This window comes from Cavia porcellus, unplaced genomic scaffold, assembly GCF_034190915.1.
Source record: "Cavia porcellus strain 051 isolate PalLab524CR breed Dunkin Hartley unplaced genomic scaffold, mCavPor4.1 scaffold_11, whole genome shotgun sequence".
NCBI classification, from domain to species: Eukaryota; Metazoa; Chordata; class Mammalia; order Rodentia; family Caviidae; genus Cavia; species Cavia porcellus.
The window spans coordinates 26,781,296-26,800,397 of record NW_026947494.1 but is presented as its reverse complement, the minus strand read 5'-3'; the positions used below and the strand labels follow the sequence as shown (position 1 = coordinate 26,800,397).

The window sequence follows — 19,102 nt, the reverse complement described above, 5'->3', positions numbered from 1 at the left end:
GCGGGATCCCGGCCACAGGACAGCCACTTCTGAAGCTTCTCGAGGGCGGGATGCTAAGCAATGAGCCGGCTCCGCCCTCGCGTGGCCTTGGCCGTCTTCCGCCTCATCCTGGTTCGTGAGAGGCAAAGGGAGAGACGGCGGAAGCAGGATGCGCGCCGGTTGCTGATCTCTGGCCCGCAGGCTCGGAGACAGACGCCCCCCAGCAGCCCCGCCAGTCCCGCCAGCCCCGCGAGCGCCGGTTGCGGTGGCGACGGGCCCCGCCCCCTCCGTTGCTTCCGGGGCTTCCGCGCCGCCCTGCCACATCCTCCGGTGACGTCAGCCCGCGCCGCCATATTGGGAAGGCGCCGCCGCCGCCGCCTCCGCTACGGATTCCAGCCTGTGTGGGGGCTACGAGGGCAGGCAGGGGGGCCCCCTCTCCCGTCCCGCCGACGCCCGGTCCGCCCTCTTCGCCTGGACCGCCGTCCCCCCCATGACTGCCTCAGGTCTTGCTACCGACGAACGTCGCCCCAGCGCCCGGATTTAACCCGGAAGCGTGGGGCCGGGACCCGGGCCGGGGCAGGGAGGCGGAAGGAAACCCGGTCAGTCCCTCGTCCCTCTCGGCCCGGCGCGGCGCCTGGGCCGGAGCCATGACCTCGCTGACCCAGCGCAGCTCGGGCCTGGTGCAGCGGCGCACCGAGGCCTCCCGCAACGCCGCCGACAAGGAGCGGGCGGCGGGCGGCGGCGGCGGCAGCGGCGAGGACGACGCGCAGAGCCGCCGCGACGAGCAGGACGACGACGACAAGGGCGATTCCAAGGAAACGCGGCTGACCCTGATGGAGGAGGTGCTCCTGTTGGGCCTCAAGGACCGAGAGGTGCGGGCGCGGCAGCCAGGGCTGGGGGCGGGGGGCGGCGGGCGCGGGGCCAGGCGCCAGGTGGAGTCCAGGTGGACGCCGGTGTCCGGGCCCCGCACCTGGCTTCCGAGCTTCGCGGCCGGGAGCGTCCGGTTGGCCTCGAGGAGTTTTGAGCGAACTGCGCGGCCGGGTGCTTTCTAGGTGGTGCTTGTACAGATAGCTTGGATTTTCCTTTCCGTTTCCAGTCTGTCATTTCAGCACCTCGGCAGTGTGCATTTCTTCCTCGTTTTTTCTTCCCGAGTGTTTAGTCCGTGCAGACCCTGGATTGCAGTTCCAGCCCTCAGTCTGCCCGATAAACCGAAATACCAGGGACCACCAGCCCCGAATTCTGGGGTTTTGTGGGTTTTAAAAATCTAGGCGGTATCCACAGATCTGCTTGGTAAGGGTTTTTGTTTTTAAACTTCAGTTAAGGCATGTTGTTTGAGAAGAAAAGTTATTTTACAGAGTCACATTCAAAATAAAACTCATGAAAACTGGAAAGTGATTTTTTTAAATAAAAAATTTTAATATTTTAAAGACTTGGACATTGATTTTTGTAGGTGAACTTGCTTTAGGTGAGAGATTTTTGGTTTTACTGTTCCATTTTACAAGTTGACTCTTCTGAAGAAAGTTTGTAATTTTAAGAAGGGTTTTCTCACGAGGTGTTTGAAATGCTAGGCTTGTGATTTCTTCATGTACAGATGTTTGAAAGTAGAAACAGTGCCACAGTGAGCACCTAAATATAGTCACCCACTAGGCTCAGTAGTTAACATTCTTGCTGTATTTGTTATCTTACATATCTGTCCGTCTACAAAAGTAATTACCTTTGAAAGCAGACCTCTGGTCACCACATGATTGGATATTCTCTAAGTGATAACATAGTGAGGTGGCCCCAGAAGTTTGTTTTATTTTTCTCAGCCTGAAAACTACAGACAGCATTCAAAGTCAGATACAAAAGTATCTGAAGTGTTTGTGTCTCTGCACGCGCTGTCCAGGATTAGCCTTCATACTGAGCTACGTAACCAATCCTTTTTAATCTTTAAAATTTACTTTTTTTTTTCTTCTCAATACTGAGTATTGAACCCAATACTGCAGGGTTTCCACACACAGCTGTATATCCCTAGCTCATTTAAAAAAATTAATCGGAGACAGGGAATCACTAAATTTGCCAGTGAATTTAAATTTGTGATCCTGCATCCACTTTTCAGTGTGCCGGAATTACAAGTGTGTGCCACCAGACTTGGTTTAAACCCTTTTTTTAATGTCACTTTTTCAAATTCGGGAAAGTAGGCAAAAATTTCACCCCTATAAAGCAATTTTTCCTGGTTTTTCAGAACTTTGCAGCTCTAGGTGAGTTTTATGTGGACTGATTATAATTTAGTAACATAAACAACTGAAGTTTACCTGGCATCATTCATGGGTGATAAGAAGTCATTTTGGAAAAAGTTGATGTTCTATAACTGTAAAAAAATCTAGTACATGTATACTGAGTTGTGATGGTGAAAATAGGCTTTATGTGAATTTTCCTTTTGTTTGATGGATGAAAAAAGTGAACTAGATGTTAGTATTCTAGTACTGTGATTTTTAGAATATATTTACTTCAATTTTTAAGTCTTTACAATTTGGAATCTTGGCAATAAACAGGTCCTCCCACCTTTGGGATAGAAATACTGCAAAGTAATGACATTTTAGGAACTACTATAAAAGCACAATAAAAATCATATTCCAGGATTAACATTTTGCTTTATAGTTTTTGATATTTGTGTGTGGATAGAACTGTAAAACTAAAACTTAAAAACAAACTAAAACAAAAACTAGGTTTTGGTGAGAAATGGTGAAAGTACCTTTTTGTTTTTAGATGTTACTCAAAATATTTAAGCGAAAGCTATTAACATGCTTTTATTTTCTGTGATTGGTTTCCATGAAGGCAATCTAAAGTATTTGTTGAAGTTGTATGGTACTTTGACAATTTAGACAATTTGATAGTTCTTTGGCAGTAATTGAAACCATCTGTTGTGTTTATTTCGTCTTAGTAGAGACTATACTTTGCAAGTCATGGCGGAGATCCAGACGTTAGCTATTTCTGAGTGTTTCTTGCTGATTTCAAAAACCATGTAGGGAATATTTTCCCTCTTTTGTAGGTGAGTGCTGTGTTTTTGCTGGTTGGGATTTTGCATTACTTAGCTTCAACGGTTTTCCCTTTCCTTGAATGCTGTAAACTGAATCCGCTTATGTTTTTCTCTTTTGGAGGTTCCTCCTCTCATATCATTCTCTTTAGAAGGCAAGAATTGGTTTCTTACCCCCAATACTGGGCATTTGTGCTTCTAATTAATATTAGATTTAAGTTTACTAAATTGGTTAAAATAGCAAGTTTTAAACTTTAGCTACAATCTGTAGTTTAATCAATTCACTACTATAGGATTTCTAATTGTATCCATCTTGGTAGATGGGTACTTTTGGATACAGTGTTTAAAAGTTAGCAGGCTGGGTGTGATGTTTGCAATCTCACTACTTTGGGAGGCTGAGGAAGAGGATTGCCCTAAATTTAAGACCTGCCTGGACTACATAGTGAGTTCAAAGTCAGCCTGAACTGCATAGCAAGACCCTATTTCAGAAAACCAGGAGGGGGAAAAGCATTAAATTTGGACAAGTCTTTAATGTTGGACATTAGTGTGAAGTAGCCTATCTGACAGCAACATGATAAATTTTAAGAAATTGCTAAATGTGAAATTAATCTTATTTTGGTTTTTAAAAAAGGCATTTTTTGGTTCTTTAAAATGTTATGTTTAAAAAAAAGTTATGTTTGCAAAATATTAAACCAATGCACGATAAAAGGGATGAATTTTCACAAACTGAATATTGTCAAACTATTACCTTCAAGGACAATAAACATCATCAGCTCTCCAGAAGCCTCATTTAAATTTTTTTCCAGCCACTACCCATCTCCTCGTTCCTCAAGCATAACCATAGCTTAATTTAGTATTCAGCATAGGTTAATTTTGCCCAGTTTCTTTCTTTTCGTTTCTTTCTTTGATAGAGTCAGGTCTCATTACCCTGTTTGGTTCTTGCAGGCCTGTAATTCATTATATGTATCCTGGCTGGCCTGCACCTCTCAGCAGCAGTGCTCCTGCCTCAGCGTCTAGAGTACAGAGATTATGGTCAAATGCTGCCACGCCCAGTTTTGATTCTTACTGTCTTTATGTTAACATTTGTAATCTGCAGGATTTTAAAAATGATGTGCTTTGATTTGTGTTATGGATGGTCTTTCCCCTCCCTTTTAATGAACCCAAGGTTCAGTTTGCTAATAAGCAGGTAGTTTTGTAATCAGAATCTCCTGGCCAGGCCAAAATGCTATCTGATAACTCTTCTAAGTGGCTCACCAATTAAACCTTACAGAATCCTAAGGGGTTGTTCACCTCTCCCTTTTAATTTAAGGTTCAAGATTCTTGTCTGCAACAAAGCCTTGAAGGAAACAAGCAAAAAGCAATGACATGATTTATTTGAAAAACTAAAGGTAAAGAGCAAGGGAAAAACTGGCTCAGCTGAGCAAGCTTGGGCTGAGAAAAAAAGCAGGATAAAAGAACAACCTTCCCCCCCCCCAAAAAAAAAAGATACTTAAAGAGCTTAAATAGGGGCTGGGGATTTAGCTCAGCAGTATAAATATCTGCCTGGCAAGCACTGGGTCCTGAGTTCGATCCCAGGTACCAAAAAGAAAGAAGGAAAGAAAGAAACTTAACACCCTGGAGAAATCAGGACAGGCTATCCTGAGGAAAGTCACAGTAGCAAACTTTTCTTGGCATCTGTGTCCTTTATACTGTCCAAATCTCAAGGGAACCTGTGAGAATTTATATATGCTGGGCTTGAAAGGTGGTGCTGGGATCCCATACCTCAGGCCGAGACCAGGTCTAGGCCATGTTCCTGAAAACCTGCTCCGGAGAAGACCACGTGCAGAACTGTTCCCCCCACGTGTTCCTGGATCTTTGGACTAGGTCCACTTACTTCCCCAGCCAGTTTTACCTCACCCGAATCTCCTTCCCCACTTTGGCTTTAGATTACCTATGAAGACTGTGTGTATGTGTGTGAGCCAGAGAGAGACAGACAGACAGAGACAGAGAGAGAATGAATCCAGTCAGGTTTTTGGGAGGATTGGGGTGGTACTGAGGATTGAACTCAGGGCCTTTACACTGAGCCACATCCTCAGCTTGTGTGTGTGTGTGTGTGTGTGTGTGTGTGTGTGTGTGTGACAGTCTTATTAAGTCACTGAATTGTCCAGGCTGGGCTCAAACCGGTGATTTTCTCTTGCTTCAGCCTTCCCAGAGTACTGGGATTATAGATGTGTACTATCAAGCCCTGTGGGGTGTGTGTGTGTGTTTAATTTAAACATTTCATATTTTTTTACTGACACTTTTCTGGCTTTTATAAGGAAGAGGTCTGGACCCTTTGGGATGCTAATGCTCACTGTGGACAATGACTTGGTGACATGGGTGAATAACTTCAAAAATCATGGCAAGGATGGGAGATAGGTTTACACTTGAACTTAACTTCCAGATAATTAGCAAGATTTATGTCTTCTCCACATCTGTGTTAGAAAAGGTGGGGCAGTAGAAGTGGTAGATGTTTTCCTTTCTCCATTTTTTAATCTTTTGGTCCACTCGGGAGTAAACCTAGGACCTTGAGCATGCTCAACAAGTATTCTACAGAGCCGCATCCCAGTCCCTCATTAGTTTTTGTTTAATAGCAGCCTCTAATAGAACAACTTTAGAATATTCCCTTGAGAATTACTACAGATGCAGGATGTGATGACATGCCTGTAAACTCAATCCTTGGAGACTGAGGCAGGAGGATCTGAGTTTGAAGCCAGCCTGGGCTACATAGTGAATCTAGCCCACCCTGAGCTACTGTGCATAGTGAGACCCTGTCTCAGAAAAACAAAAAAGAATTACCAGATATCATTGAACTGAAGGTCTTATTACACGTTTTGTACCACTAAGCCGCTGCACCCCTGGCCTCCCAAATAACTTTTGAATAACTTCACTGGTGGCAAATCTTTTTTTGTTTTTTTGTACCCGGGATCAAACTCACGACCTCACACTTGCCAGGCAGGCACTTATACCACTGAGCTAAATCCCTGGCTGGTGGCAAATCTTAATTTGTTATTGCTGGTTTATTTAGGGTTTTTTCTCTTTTTTTTTGGAAGGAGTCAGCAGTGGTCTTGCCTATGGAGTTTAGGCTGGCCTTAGTATGTAGCACAGGCTGGCCTCAAGCTCAACTGTCTTGCCTCAGCCTCCCAAGTGCTGGGACTATAGGTGTGCGTACCACACCCAGCTCCTACCTTTATTTTGAAACTTATATTTGTGAAAAGATTGCTGTCTATTTTAGTAGGATAGGGCAGAATTATAATGTAATCTAGTACAGATTTTTTTTTTTTTGGTCTTTTTCCTTTTTATCGGTATCAGGAATCGAACTCACGACTGCCTGCTTGCAAGACAGGCGCTTATGCTGCTGACCTAAATCCCCAGCCCCCGATTTTTTTTTTTTTTTTTTTTTTTTTTTTTTTGATACCAAGGATCAAACTCATGACCTCGCGCTTGCCAGGCAGGTGCTTATGCCACTGAGCTAAATCCCTAGCCCAGTTTGAGTTTTTTTTTTTTTTTTTTTTTTAAACAGGCTATTTCTCTTCCTGCTACTTGTTTGATAAACCTCTGATCTACAGGAATACAACTAATAATAAAGTACAGTATATTACCTCAAATGATTTTTTTTTGTACCAGGGATTGAACTCACGACTGTATGCTTGCAAGGCAGGTACTTATGCTGCTGAGCTAACTCCCCAGCGCCCAAAAATGATTTTTTTGTAGTACATTTTTAAGCTTAAAAACACTTTAAATTTTAAAGTAACCTATTTTAAAATAGTAAATGTGTTTGGTTTATATATCACTTTAATAGAGACATTTTAAAAGTGTCAGCAGATTTTAGAAACGGAATATTTGGTACCTGTGTATTTTTCAAGGAGAAAGGGATATTTAGCTTTCATTATATACTCAAAGCATTTCATGAACCAAAGGTTAAAAATGTTTAAATAGGAGCTTTGTGTTTTAAAGGTTCTTGTTGCTTGTTTTGTCTTATTTTTTTCCTCGTGAGACTTGATAATAGAAAATTTGAGGTTTTTGGATTGTAGGATTTATTAGTTGTTTGAGATTTGAAATATGGAGTATACGCTTTTGTAGTCTGTTGAAGAGTTTTCATCTTTTTTTTTTTTTGTCTTCTTCATTTTTATCGGTACTGGGCATTGAACTCACGACCGCCTGCTTGCAAGGCAGGTACTTATGCCACTGAGCTAAATCCCCAGCCCTCCGAAGAGTTTTCATCTTGCTAAATAACATTGAGGAGCAGTGTAACACATCTAGAATTATAAGTTTTCATCTGTTTATTAAAGGTTTACTGAGCACATTCTCTGCCAGGCCCTTTATTAGGTACAAATGTTCTGCTCTTCATGTTCTGTAATCTTCAAGTTCGTTCCATTTTAGTTTCATGTATCAGAATTTGTATACTGTAATAAACTACAGAACTAAATTATGCTGTTTAGATTTTTTTATTTAATTGATGATAGCTGCCATCACTCAGTAAATATGTTTAAGTAAATCATGGGGGTAATATCCCTTCGAGAGGAAAAACCTTTCTGGAAGTAATGTTGGAAAAAAGTATACCCTTTATGTATAAAGCATAATATACAAATATATAGTGTAATTTATCTTTGAAAATTTTATGGAGGAGGGCCTAATGTCTTAAAATAGCACTTTTATCTGGGCGTGGTGGTGCATGCCTTGTAATCTCAGCACTCTGGTTGCCGAGGCAGGAGGATCCCTAATAGTTCAAGGTCAGTCTGAACTACATTGTGAGACCATGTTACAGGGGGAGAAAAAAAAAAAAAGCTCTGAAACGTTCACCATCACTAGTGTTACTTCACTTGTTTTGTATGAAGAAAATTAGTCTCAGAAATTTAATTATATGGTACAGTCTATGGCAGAGCTGGGGTTGATTTGAATTTGCTAGGTCTTTACTGTTTAAAGTCTAGTCTTCTGAACGCTGCTGTTTATTACCTCCTAATTCTACTTTAATTTGAGGTCTTTAGCTGTTTTCATTGGGAATTTTAAAGACTTCCAGTATCCCCCCCCCCCCCCGTACTGGGGGTCGAACTCATGACCTCATGCTTGCCAGGTGCTTATACCACTGAGCTAAATCCCTGGCCTAGTATTTTATCTTTATCATACTTTTTTTTTTTTTTTTTTGTGGTGCTCAGAATTGAACCCAGGGTGTTGTGCATGCAAGGCAGGAGCTTTACCACTGAGGCACATCCTCAGCCCTCTTTAGCATATTATTGCTGTTATCTGTATTATTACTTAGAAGCTTGGACAGCTATATAGGTTTTTCCTTACTTTTCCTTATTTGACCCTACTATGTAGAAAGGTTTAAAATAAAGGTCATCATACTCGTTAGACATTACTACTGCTAGCATTTTTCTTTTTATCTACTTAAATGGATGCATTATCTTTATATGATTTGGGTACTGTATCTTGTTTTTGTATCATAAAGAAATTTTTTTTTTTTTTTACTGGTACCAGGGATTGAACTCACAACCATGCACTTGCAAAACAGGTGCTTATGCCGCTGAACTAAGTCGCCAGCCCGGTATCTTGTTTTTGTAATGGCCCTCTACATCAGGATTTAATTAACTGATTTCTGTAAATTATAATCTGCAAGCTGTAAAGGTATACTGTAAATGGAAGTATTCTAAAGACAGTGAAGTATGAAAAGTTGAACTTGTTTCTTCTTACTTCTGTATCATTTTTGTGCTTTACTGTGATAAAATCTGAGATCAGTATATTCATACATAAATATTTGTGCGTAGTGTTTCCTAACTATAAAGGTCCATGTATTAGCGTTTGTGTTGCTGACACACAGTACCCAACTCTTACAGTTTAAAGGAGGACAGGTTTAATTTAGCTCTCAGTTTCAGGAGATTCAGTACATGGTAGCAGTTCGCAGGCCTCCAGGCAGAAACTTCATGGTAGAAGGGTGTGGCATGACAAAGCTGCTTAGTTCATTGCCACTGAGAAGCAGAACAGAACAGGTGAAGGACCATGTTATAACCAAAGCCATGCACCCTATATATATATACATATATATATATATATATATTTTTTTTTTTTTTCCTCCTTTTTTTGGTACCAAGGATTGAACTTAGGACCTTGCATTTGCCAGACAAACACTTACGCCACTGAGCTAAATCCCTGGCTCTATTTTTCTTTTTTAAGACAGAGTTTTATGTAGTTCAGACTGGTCTTGAACTCACTGTGTAGCTCGGGCTGCCTTCAAACTTGTAATGATCCTCCTGCTTCAGCGTCTCAAGTACTGAGATTATAGGAATGCACCACCATGGCTGACTTACGTTGTAAATATTTTTGTGCCACATGCAAATCTTATAAATCTTGGTTGTATCTCTTTATGATATTTATGCAGTATATATTTATTTGATTGTGAGCAACCAACTTCTTAGGTCCTTCTGATTAAAAAGTTTCTGGGCAAGTAAGCACCTTAGAGTCACTCAGTGGCTCTTATAATGGTGAGAATTCTTTTCACTGTTTGCAGTTTTGAGGGGCTGAATGAGCAATACCTCTTTTCCCTTTTGCAAGCTGATCCACTTGAGAGTGGGGAAAAGTAGTTAGGCAATTAGAGATCCAAGTAACTTAGTTTTACCACTGAGAAAATGCCACGTTGGAGGTCATTGTCCAGATGTGCATTGAACACTGGGTTTCCTGTAGTCTCTGTCCCCTAAATTTTGACTTGTAACTGTCCCCTGAAGGAGTATATGTGCAGAGCATGTCCCTTGGATCATTGCCTGGTTTATTACTGTACCATTCTTTTTTTTTTTTTTTTCTCTGCTGGGCTCTTTGCTTTCAGCTGACATTCTATGAAAAGAGGAGTCTAGTCCAGTTCAGTTTACACAGCCTTACAAGATCCATCCTGGAGATTGGATGTTTGTCCAAAACTCTGACCCTGGGGATTCCCAACAGTTGAAGATGGGTGTAGGATCCTGCAATCAACTTAGCTGGTGCACTGTTGGGAAAGTCTCTTACCTCGCTGGGAAATAGTAGTTTATCTTACTAAAAGAAATAGCTGAAAAATACAACTAGAGTAGTTTTAAATACAAGTAGAGTAGGTTTGAATAAACCACAGTTCTGATTTCATGTCTCTTGTGTTTTATTCTTTCCAACTTAACTGGAGGTATGTGAGCTGCACATGATAAAACTTTTCTCCCCAGTACTGGGGATTGAATCTCAGGGCCTTCTACATGCAAGGAAAGTACTTTATTACTGAGCTGTATCCTCAGCCAGCTCTCAATAGTGTTTGAACTGTTTAAGCTCAGTTCACAACTACTAAATGGTAGGTTCTTTTTTTTTTTATTGGTACCAGTTATTGAATTCAGGACTGCCTGCTTGCAAAGCAGGCACTTACGCCGCTGAGCTAAATCCCCAGCCCCTGAAATGGTAGGTTCTTAATCGCGTATGCTGTCTGTGGTGGATTAACTAATGAGCAACGTGTAGCACCTAACTGAACTGAATGAGTGTGGTGCTGAGTGTGTAAGGTCCACCTGAGGATTCTTGCCAGCTGCATAAAAGAGAACTGGAGGGGAAGGTGGTGTGCTGTTGATCCTCCTGGAGAAGTATGTCATGCTGGCTTTCTTGGTACGAACTCAGCTGTTCTTATCTCTTGTTGGAGGAGCCCAAGTCCTGGCTGTCACTGAATATGGCTGTGGTTCTCTTTGGGGAGCTCTTGTCTTTACTTTGAGTGTCACTTCCTGACTCCAGTACAGATCCCTTAGCCTGCTGACACTGGTCCTTCATCCCTTGGCACAGACCTTTTGGCTTCTACCACTGATCTTTGGACCTTTCCGGTGCAGTTCCATGATACAGACTTGCATGAGACATTGTTGTGGGCTCTAGGCCTCCAGTTGGACTTGGGGAGGACATTGCTGTGGGATCCAGGCCCTCAGCTGGGTTCTTTAGATCTCTAGTGTGGTCTCCCACATTCTTTGCATTTGATTCTTTGGGTGGATATTATAAAATAATCCTGTAAACTATGTGTCCTTATTGTTTCCTTTGCAGACCCTGACTATAGCACTGTCTTTGAGTGTTTCATCCTGTTTTGTACCTGTGAGCCCAATGATTCATGTTTCTCTGGATTCTTTATGTCCCACTCTCTGTTGGGATGTCTCTGGCTTCTCTCATCCTTGTATTTTAGCATATAGGAGCTAATTTCGGATTACAATGTTTAACTTGTTCGCTAGCGCTTTCTTCTGTGAGCTTCTCCCCTTTCTTAGGACTGAGTCATTTATTATGCAATGAGTGAGGGACACCCCCAGGTCCTGTGGCAACTGGTACTTGTACATAGTGCAGCAGCTGCTGTCCCATCAGCCAGCAATGTATCTATTACTGTAATATAATTTTTACTTTTAAGGCTATTTTGATCATACCTTGTAAAAACCATCTTTTGCAGAATACATGCTCTTGTAATCAAGAGTACCAGTGTCTAAAGTTGTCTGAGCAATGTGGTTGCCATTGATCTGCCCTTCTAAAATGGTTCTGAGAAGTTGAGCAGGTTGGTGGTATGACTAGATTTAGAATCCAGCCATCAGTCTTGTATCGTGCTTTCAGTGTACTTCCCAGTAACTGACAATTTCATTTCTCCATTGCTATGCACCTGTGATGCCACAAATCTGTCTTCCATGTGTTTAGGTTAGCTCAATAGCGATGATGCCATTTAACCTTTAGGTGCCATCTGTTTAAAAGTTCAAGCTAGATTCAGAGATACTTTTAAAAGTGAATGTTTTGGTATTGATGAAACATACTTCTGTGAATAGCCCTAGAAAATAAGAGTATAAAGAGTTTATCAGTACTTGGTAAGGCCACAAAGCTGGTACTCCAGCTCCTAATTCTCTTAAGAATTCTCATGCCAGTTGGTTGTCTGTATTGTGCTGTCATGGATTCACTGCAGAATCTTGGCTAGGTCACGACCAAATTCCCTTGACTCTCTCCCAGTCTCTTGCTTTTGCATTTAAGGTACTTTAATTCCTGTGTATATTGCCATTAATCAGTTGTCTTTTTTGGATCATTTTTGTTCAGCCCTGTCCATCTATCTATCTTTATTTTTGGTTATTTTTGGTATGTATCTTACGCTGGCCTCAAACTCATACTTCTGCTTTGGACTCAGATGCTGGGATTAGAGTTATGTGCCACACACTTGCCTCAATTGTGATCTTTTAAAATGCCTCCTTCCATTAATTCTTGATCGTGCTTTTATGAAGTAGATTTTTGTAGGAGGTCATCAAAATACTGGACTATTCTGTTGCTTGGTATATCTTTGTTGGCTTCATTTATTTTTGGAATATTTCTGATGAGAATCCCAGAAGCTTAGTAAGGTACTGTCCTTGCCCAGTTATTTACTTTCCCATGTGAATTAACCAGAACCATTCACTAACTGTTGTAGATCTCTAGAGTCTGTCATTAAAGACTTTGTGTTGCAAACATATCTGGACTTGGATACCCAGAGTCCAGTGAGATTTGGACATATTTAGTCCTCTACTAGCAAACATAAACTCCTAAATTCTGTTCTGCTGGTGCAGGCAGGCTGTAGAACTTTCTATCCAATTCCTGCTTTGTGAGATGTACTCTGTGGCTTCTAGTTCATAGAAGTTCACCTAGGAACTCCCATCAGTGTGATCAGGCCAGTCAGGGCCACATATCTGAAACTTAAATTGCATGTGGAATCCATTCCCAGGGTTCCCAGGGCTCTAGGTATTTTGCTTTCATGTCATCTCTCTAATTTACTCATTTTATTAAACATCTTTGTGTATCTCTCATAATCTTAATTTGATCAGACCCTTAACATTTACGAAGTTTAAAAGAATTACCTTAAGAACAAAGAAAAAACCTTTTATGTTTTTGTTTAGCCTTTTGGCTCCCTTTGTATTAAGATTCTTATTTTCCTAGATTCCTCTTTCTCAGAAGTGGTAGCTTCATGACTTTACTATAAGGCTCTGTATTAGTAATGAAGTTCCATAGACACTATCCTCAGTCATCTTTTGAAATGCAGGCTGATCACTCTGCCCTGGCACAGTACCAGGAATTCTGAGAAATTCTGTGTCCAAGTGTCCAGACTTTCTTAATCTTGACCCTCTCTTTGTATATGATTTAGTTGGCCTGCTCATCCCTCCTACCAAAAAACATTTTTTGTTGTTGTTGTTGTTTTTTTTTTTTTTGAGATAGGATCTTGCTGTGTAGTCCAGGCTAGCCTTGCACTCTTTAAGAAGTCTGGGCTAGGAAGTTTGTCGTGAATCTCCTGTCTCAGCCTCTGGAGTGCTGGGATTATAGGAGAAACATCACCGCTGCACAGCCAGACTTTTATGTTACATTCTTCTGAGTGTTAACCAGAACCATTCATAACTTTTGTTTTCTTATGAGAGCTGGGAATCTTAAGTTGATAGATGACAGAGTTCTTGGCTTTACAGTTTGGACAATCTGTTACTTATTCTGAAAGACTTCACTGGTGTGATACCTGGTTGACCAGTTTTCCTGGACTCTTTTCAGCTTGCAATATCTAGTTATTCTTTCACTTTGGATTTGCCCAGTTCTGAGTAACAATGAAAGGAAGAGTTGGCCTTGCAATGAATGTCTTTTGACAAGAATGGTAAGAGGAATGCTACATACATAACATTTCTTTCCATTGAGTGGTTCATACTCTTATCTTTCTGGTTTATTTTTCCAAAATTAACCTTGTATTTTTACCTTAATAGTAATACCTGAGTAACTGCTCTAAATCTTGAAGCCAAATAGACTGTATTCCTGAGCTCCCTAACTTGCCCATGTACACTAGTAATAAAATACTGCAGTCTGAGGTTACTGGTATCCTGGAGTTGGAGTTGGGAGAGTCTAACACACAGCTTAGAAAGCATGAATTATGTGATAGTCTAGATGTCAGACCTTTGAAGTTACTTGTTTATCTGTGAGTAAGGATATTTGGTGAAAAGACAAAAAGCAGTTGGAAATCCTAGACTAGTAGTAATTATATTAATTGTATTTTTCAATATTTTGTTATGGAAACATGTGAAGTAAAGGCACCAAAAATGACTTGGACAAAAAAATTTCTACTTTTAGCTCTTCATTCAAAGTGGTAAATTAGCTTTTTTTCTTTTTTTTCAATAGGGCTACACATCTTTTTGGAATGACTGTATATCATCTGGATTACGTGGCTGTATGTTAATTGAATTAGCATTAAGAGGAAGGTTACAACTAGAGGCTTGTGGAATGAGACGTAAAAGTCTTTTGACAAGAAAGGTAAGAAGATTGCCAAACAATATCCTTTTTAAAGAGTTTGTACTACTTAAAACAAATATTTCTACTATTAGCTTCCAGACTTAATGCATTTGTATATTCTTTTGCATTCTTGGTTTCCTGGTCTTTTCACATAGAGTGAACAATATAATTGTTAGGATCCCCCACACCTCCTTATTCAAAAAGATCCTCAACTACATTTGCTGTTGCTGAGATCCATAATTTTGAAAGGATTGACAGACATGAAGCATTTTAAAAGAGTTACTGTGCAAATTAACTGTACTGTTGATCTTTTTGGAGGATTGAGTACTTCTCAAATGTATGGCTTCTCCATGTCTTTTGAGAATATGGGTAGGTATTTTGGTAAAATATAAAATAATAGGTAATAACTGAATAATCTTTAGATATTTTAAAAACAACCTCAACCTCACATACTGATGACTGTCACTGGGTGGTGTGTGCAAGTCTGTAATCCCAGCATTTGGAAGGCTGAGACAGGAGGATCACGACAAGTTTGAAGCCAGCCTGGGCTACATAGTGTGTTTAAGACCAGCCTGCAGAGCAAGACCCAGTTGCAAAAAAAAAAAAAAGACTGTTTCTCTTCCAGTTTGTTGTGGTTCCTAAGAGACATAGTGTTTCAGAACTATTTTTTTCTTTAATATAGTGTTTTAATCCAGAAGTTTTAGATCAGAATTGAACATATTTTGGTTGATACGCTATAGGGAATAATTTATAAGAAAGAAACCCTCTAATGTTTTCATGAAAGTTACATACAAAAAGTGAACATTGCTGGACTACTTTGCTCTACTTTGTGGTAGAGCACTTGCCAAGCACATGTGAGGTCCTTGGTTTGACCCTAGCCCTGAGAAACAAAACAAAAATACAGAACAAAAAAAGGTGGTATATTAGAAAATATTTACATAGGACTTGGGACTTTAAAATCAGTCGTTCAAAGTCAGGTCATGTGAGTTGGCATGAGGTAGTTCTAAAAAGATTACTGCTTTGTATAGCTACACAAAGGAAGCTACAAGTTTTATTTCATATTGCTATGCCGCTGCGATTAGTGGAGGTAAACAGCTGGAGAAAGCTGCTGTTATGGCTGTCAGATACTGTATGTGGGTAGATTCATTAATCATTACTGTTGTAATTTAAGCAAATTTGTATTCATGTTATAGTGTTGCCCTAAAGAGAAAAAAGATAAAGTGAAAAGATCGAAATAGTGGTTGCTTTTGAACAATATCAAAGGGTTGATTGTTGTTTGTTCATTTATTCACCCATCCGTAAGTGCTTAAGCGCTTAAATATTGTGTGCACTGTGCTAGACCTTGAACACAGCAGTGACCAAGAGAGAGACTTGTTCCCTACTTTCCCGGACATACAAAAGTCAACTGGTTTGAATAATCCAGGTGGCAAATATGTAAGTCTTCGTGAAAAATACCCTCTGATTTAATTGGTTAATATGAAAATGATGACTGACGTTTGAAGATAATACAAATAGTGTAGTTATAAAATTATTTTTTTTTAAACAAAAAACAATCTGCCTATCTTTCTTCATTACTTAGCTGTACTCCTGGGAGACAATGATTTTCAGTCCTTGTATTTGCATCCCAGGGCTGCCTTAGTAAACTGCTGCAAACTCGGTTGCTTAAAACAGCAGGTACTTTCCCCATTGTTCTGTAGGCCAGAGGCGTGAAGTCTCTGAGGGAGATTCTGTTCCTTGTCTCTCCCAGCTTTGGTTGCTCCAGTTGTTGCTTAGCTTCTGGCCATGTCTGCCTCTGCTCTGTATTCCTACCACTGTCTATTCTTTTTTTTTTTTTTTTTTGGGAGATAAAGTCTCACTGTGTAGTCCAGGCTGAACTCGAACTTGTAAGATCCTCCTGCCTCAGTCCCCTGGGGGCTGAGGTTACAAGTATGTGCCAACACCCCTGGCCCTGTTCTGTCTTTTGCAGAAACACTTGTTATTGAATGTGGATAATCCATAGTAATTTTTATCTTGAAATGTTTAGTTTTATGTGCAGAGATATTTTCCTAAACTGGTCTTAGGAGTTAAGGCATGGACATTTTTGGGAAGCTTCCATTCAGCTTACCAAAATTGTTAGTTATTTCTTTTGGCATTTTTTTCTGTATTCCAAATAAGCCTTTACTGTCTGTCTATTTATTTTGATTTTTGAAACAGGATCTCGCTATGTAGTTCAGGCAGATTTTAAACCATGGTGATTTTTCTGTCTCAGCCTACTGAGTCCTGGGATTTCAGGTGTGCGTCACCACATCTGGCTGCCATTTTTTGATGTATCAATTTGAGGCAGGTTACTATCTGTTAGAATACATGACTGTGACCTTCTTATGTACTACTACCTTTATCTCCGCAGCCTTGCTAATTTAAGTTTGCCTGTGACTGTTTACTACTGTTATGATGCTGGTATTGTTTTCTGTGGAGTCATATTCTCTGATATTTTCCTTTCTTGTAGTTTTCTGTATAAGTATCCTTATGTTGTAGCCAGGGATTGTGCACAGAACAATTAGAATCAGAATATGGAGTTCATAGTATTTTTGTGATGGCCACACAGAGTTAACACAAGAAAATGCAGGAAATCTATCCACAACACCAAAGACATAGAATATTTTAGCCAAGGGCCTGAATCCCACAGCAGTGATCCCACATGAGTCCAGATGAAGACCCAGAGCTCATAACAATGCCTCCCACGAGTCCGAGGTTCAGAGCCTACAAGAAGAACTCATGCCATTCTCTTTTTACGAATCTGTGCCAGGAAGACCCAAAGGTCAGTGGTGGAAGCCAGGAAGTCTGTGCCAGCAGGATGAAGGAGCTGAGCTGGTAGGTTGAGGGTTCTAGGCTGGAGCTTGGAAGTCACACTCGTAATAGAGATCAGGGCTGTCCTGAAAAGCACCACAGCCATCCTCAGCGACACGGAAGCCCTGAGCTCTTCCTCTGACAAGCACAGTTGAGTACATGCCAGGAATCCAGCATGACAAGTTCATCCTGGAGACTAAGTGGCACACATCTTCCCCTCCGAAGCTGGGAAGCAATGCTCAACGTGAGGACCAGAGCTTCTCTAGGAGAACCAATGGCTCCAACAGCAACTCATAGGAGAACCCACAATGCCTCAATCCCTCAGCGTGATAGCTTCTCCTCTCCATACTTCTATTTATGCTGGCAACTTTTCTCAGGTGGGACATTTGCACTCAGTGCCATGCTGATGTAATCCAGCTGGCATTAAGTTGACCACCAGTTCTTAATCCATAACACCTTATTTCATAAAAGCAGAGGAAGATTATGCTTATTAATTTTCAAATGTTTAGATAATCAGATTTAACAGTTGGGACTGGTTATCTTTGATTCAGTTGCTCAGCTGTCATTTTGGGACATCTAGTCACATTTTTATTGCATTCAGCCTGTTTTCAAGGTCTGTTTTTCTTTTACCTTTTTGGGAGGAAACTGTTGTGAGACATTATGCCTGAAAACACACTTATTATATTCAGTTTTATTAGAATGTTTAGATTTGTTTTCTTGCACAATTTTGAAAGTGTTTCTCCATTGTTGTCTGGTATACAGTTTTCTGTTTGAGTCTGCTATCCTGATTTTCATTCTTATAACATTTTTTACTTTTTAAAAACATTTGAAATCTTCTGTTGCTCCTGGTGTCTGAAACTATGGTGTTTCTTGATGTGGGTAATTTAAAAGTTACTATGCATGCTCTGTTGCTCTGTTAGCTCTCTGTTGTGAAAAACACCTGAGAAAAACTAGAGGAGCAAAGATTTATTTTGGTCATGGTTTCAGAGGTTTCAGTCCGTTATCACTTGGCCCCAGTACTCTGGGAGGTGGGGGCTGCTTCCTGTCATCTCTCAATTGCTCAGTACATGAGCTTTGTGGGAGACATTTCAGATTTAAATCATAACACATGGGTTCTTGCAGTCTAGGTATTTGTATCACTTGGTTTTGGAAAATTTTCTTGTATTTCTGCTGTCTTTTGACCTCTATTTTTCTTGTTTTTCGATTCTTGGCCATTCTTCTGACCTTTCTCTGGAATTTTTTTGTCTTTTTAAATGAAAGCTGTTAGGTTGATTTTCAAAACCCCTTTCTTAAATTTTGCAGAAGTTTCTCATTTTATGGATATAATGTCTTTTAGATCTTTGAGGCTGATATGGACTTTTGAAACTTTCTTTTGTTTTATAAATATTATCTCTTTGTATCTAGAAATAATTTTCTCCTCCAAAAGACTCAGTAAGCTAAATAGAAACAATGTGTTTGATTAGAACATATTTGTGACCCACTGTTACTACTGAGCTTTGTTAACATATTCCATGAGTCTTTGAATACTTTAAAGCACAATTTGTGGAATGTTGTGATAAGATTTATTTCTTAGGGGAAATTTAAATTGATGTGAGTGAGGGCTGCCATGTAGCTCAGCGGCACAGTGCCTGCCTGGCAAATGTGAGGTTGTGAGTTTGATTCCCAGTACCGAAAAACAGTCCATATAAAAGTGAAAGACACGAGTTTAAGAAGACTAGAAAAAATGGCAAAGATGATGGAAAAAGGGGATGCATTTGAGTGAGATGTGGTACACAGAACTTTGTAAGATGATCCACCTATGCCCAGGGGATTGCTGCCTGACAGAGGGAATGCCGGAGGTGGGCAGTGAAGCCTGGATAGAAGGATCCAGTGAGAAGAAAAAAATGATGTCTCGGCCACAGTAACCACCTGTCCATCCACACACACGTTTTTGTCTGGAGGTTTCTCTCTCTCTCTCTCTCTCTCTCTCTCTTTTTGCCTTTTTGAAACAGGGTCTCACTATGCATTTTGCGCTGGCCTTGTAACCCAGGCTGG

The 19,102-nt window shown here is 40.5% G+C and overlaps 1 protein-coding gene across 1 annotated transcript in view; it reads left to right on the top strand.

Moving 5' to 3' along the window:
- Window positions 1-367: 367 nt before the first annotated feature.
- Window positions 368-19,102, top strand: part of Golph3 (golgi phosphoprotein 3) — a 30,473-nt gene continuing 11,738 nt past the window's right edge. The window contains exons 1-2 of the mRNA XM_003470232.5: window positions 368-851; window positions 14,132-14,263. Of these exons, the coding sequence (XP_003470280.1) occupies window positions 627-851; window positions 14,132-14,263 (357 nt within the window). The 5' untranslated portion in view covers window positions 368-626. The remainder of the gene's footprint in view (window positions 852-14,131; window positions 14,264-19,102) is intronic.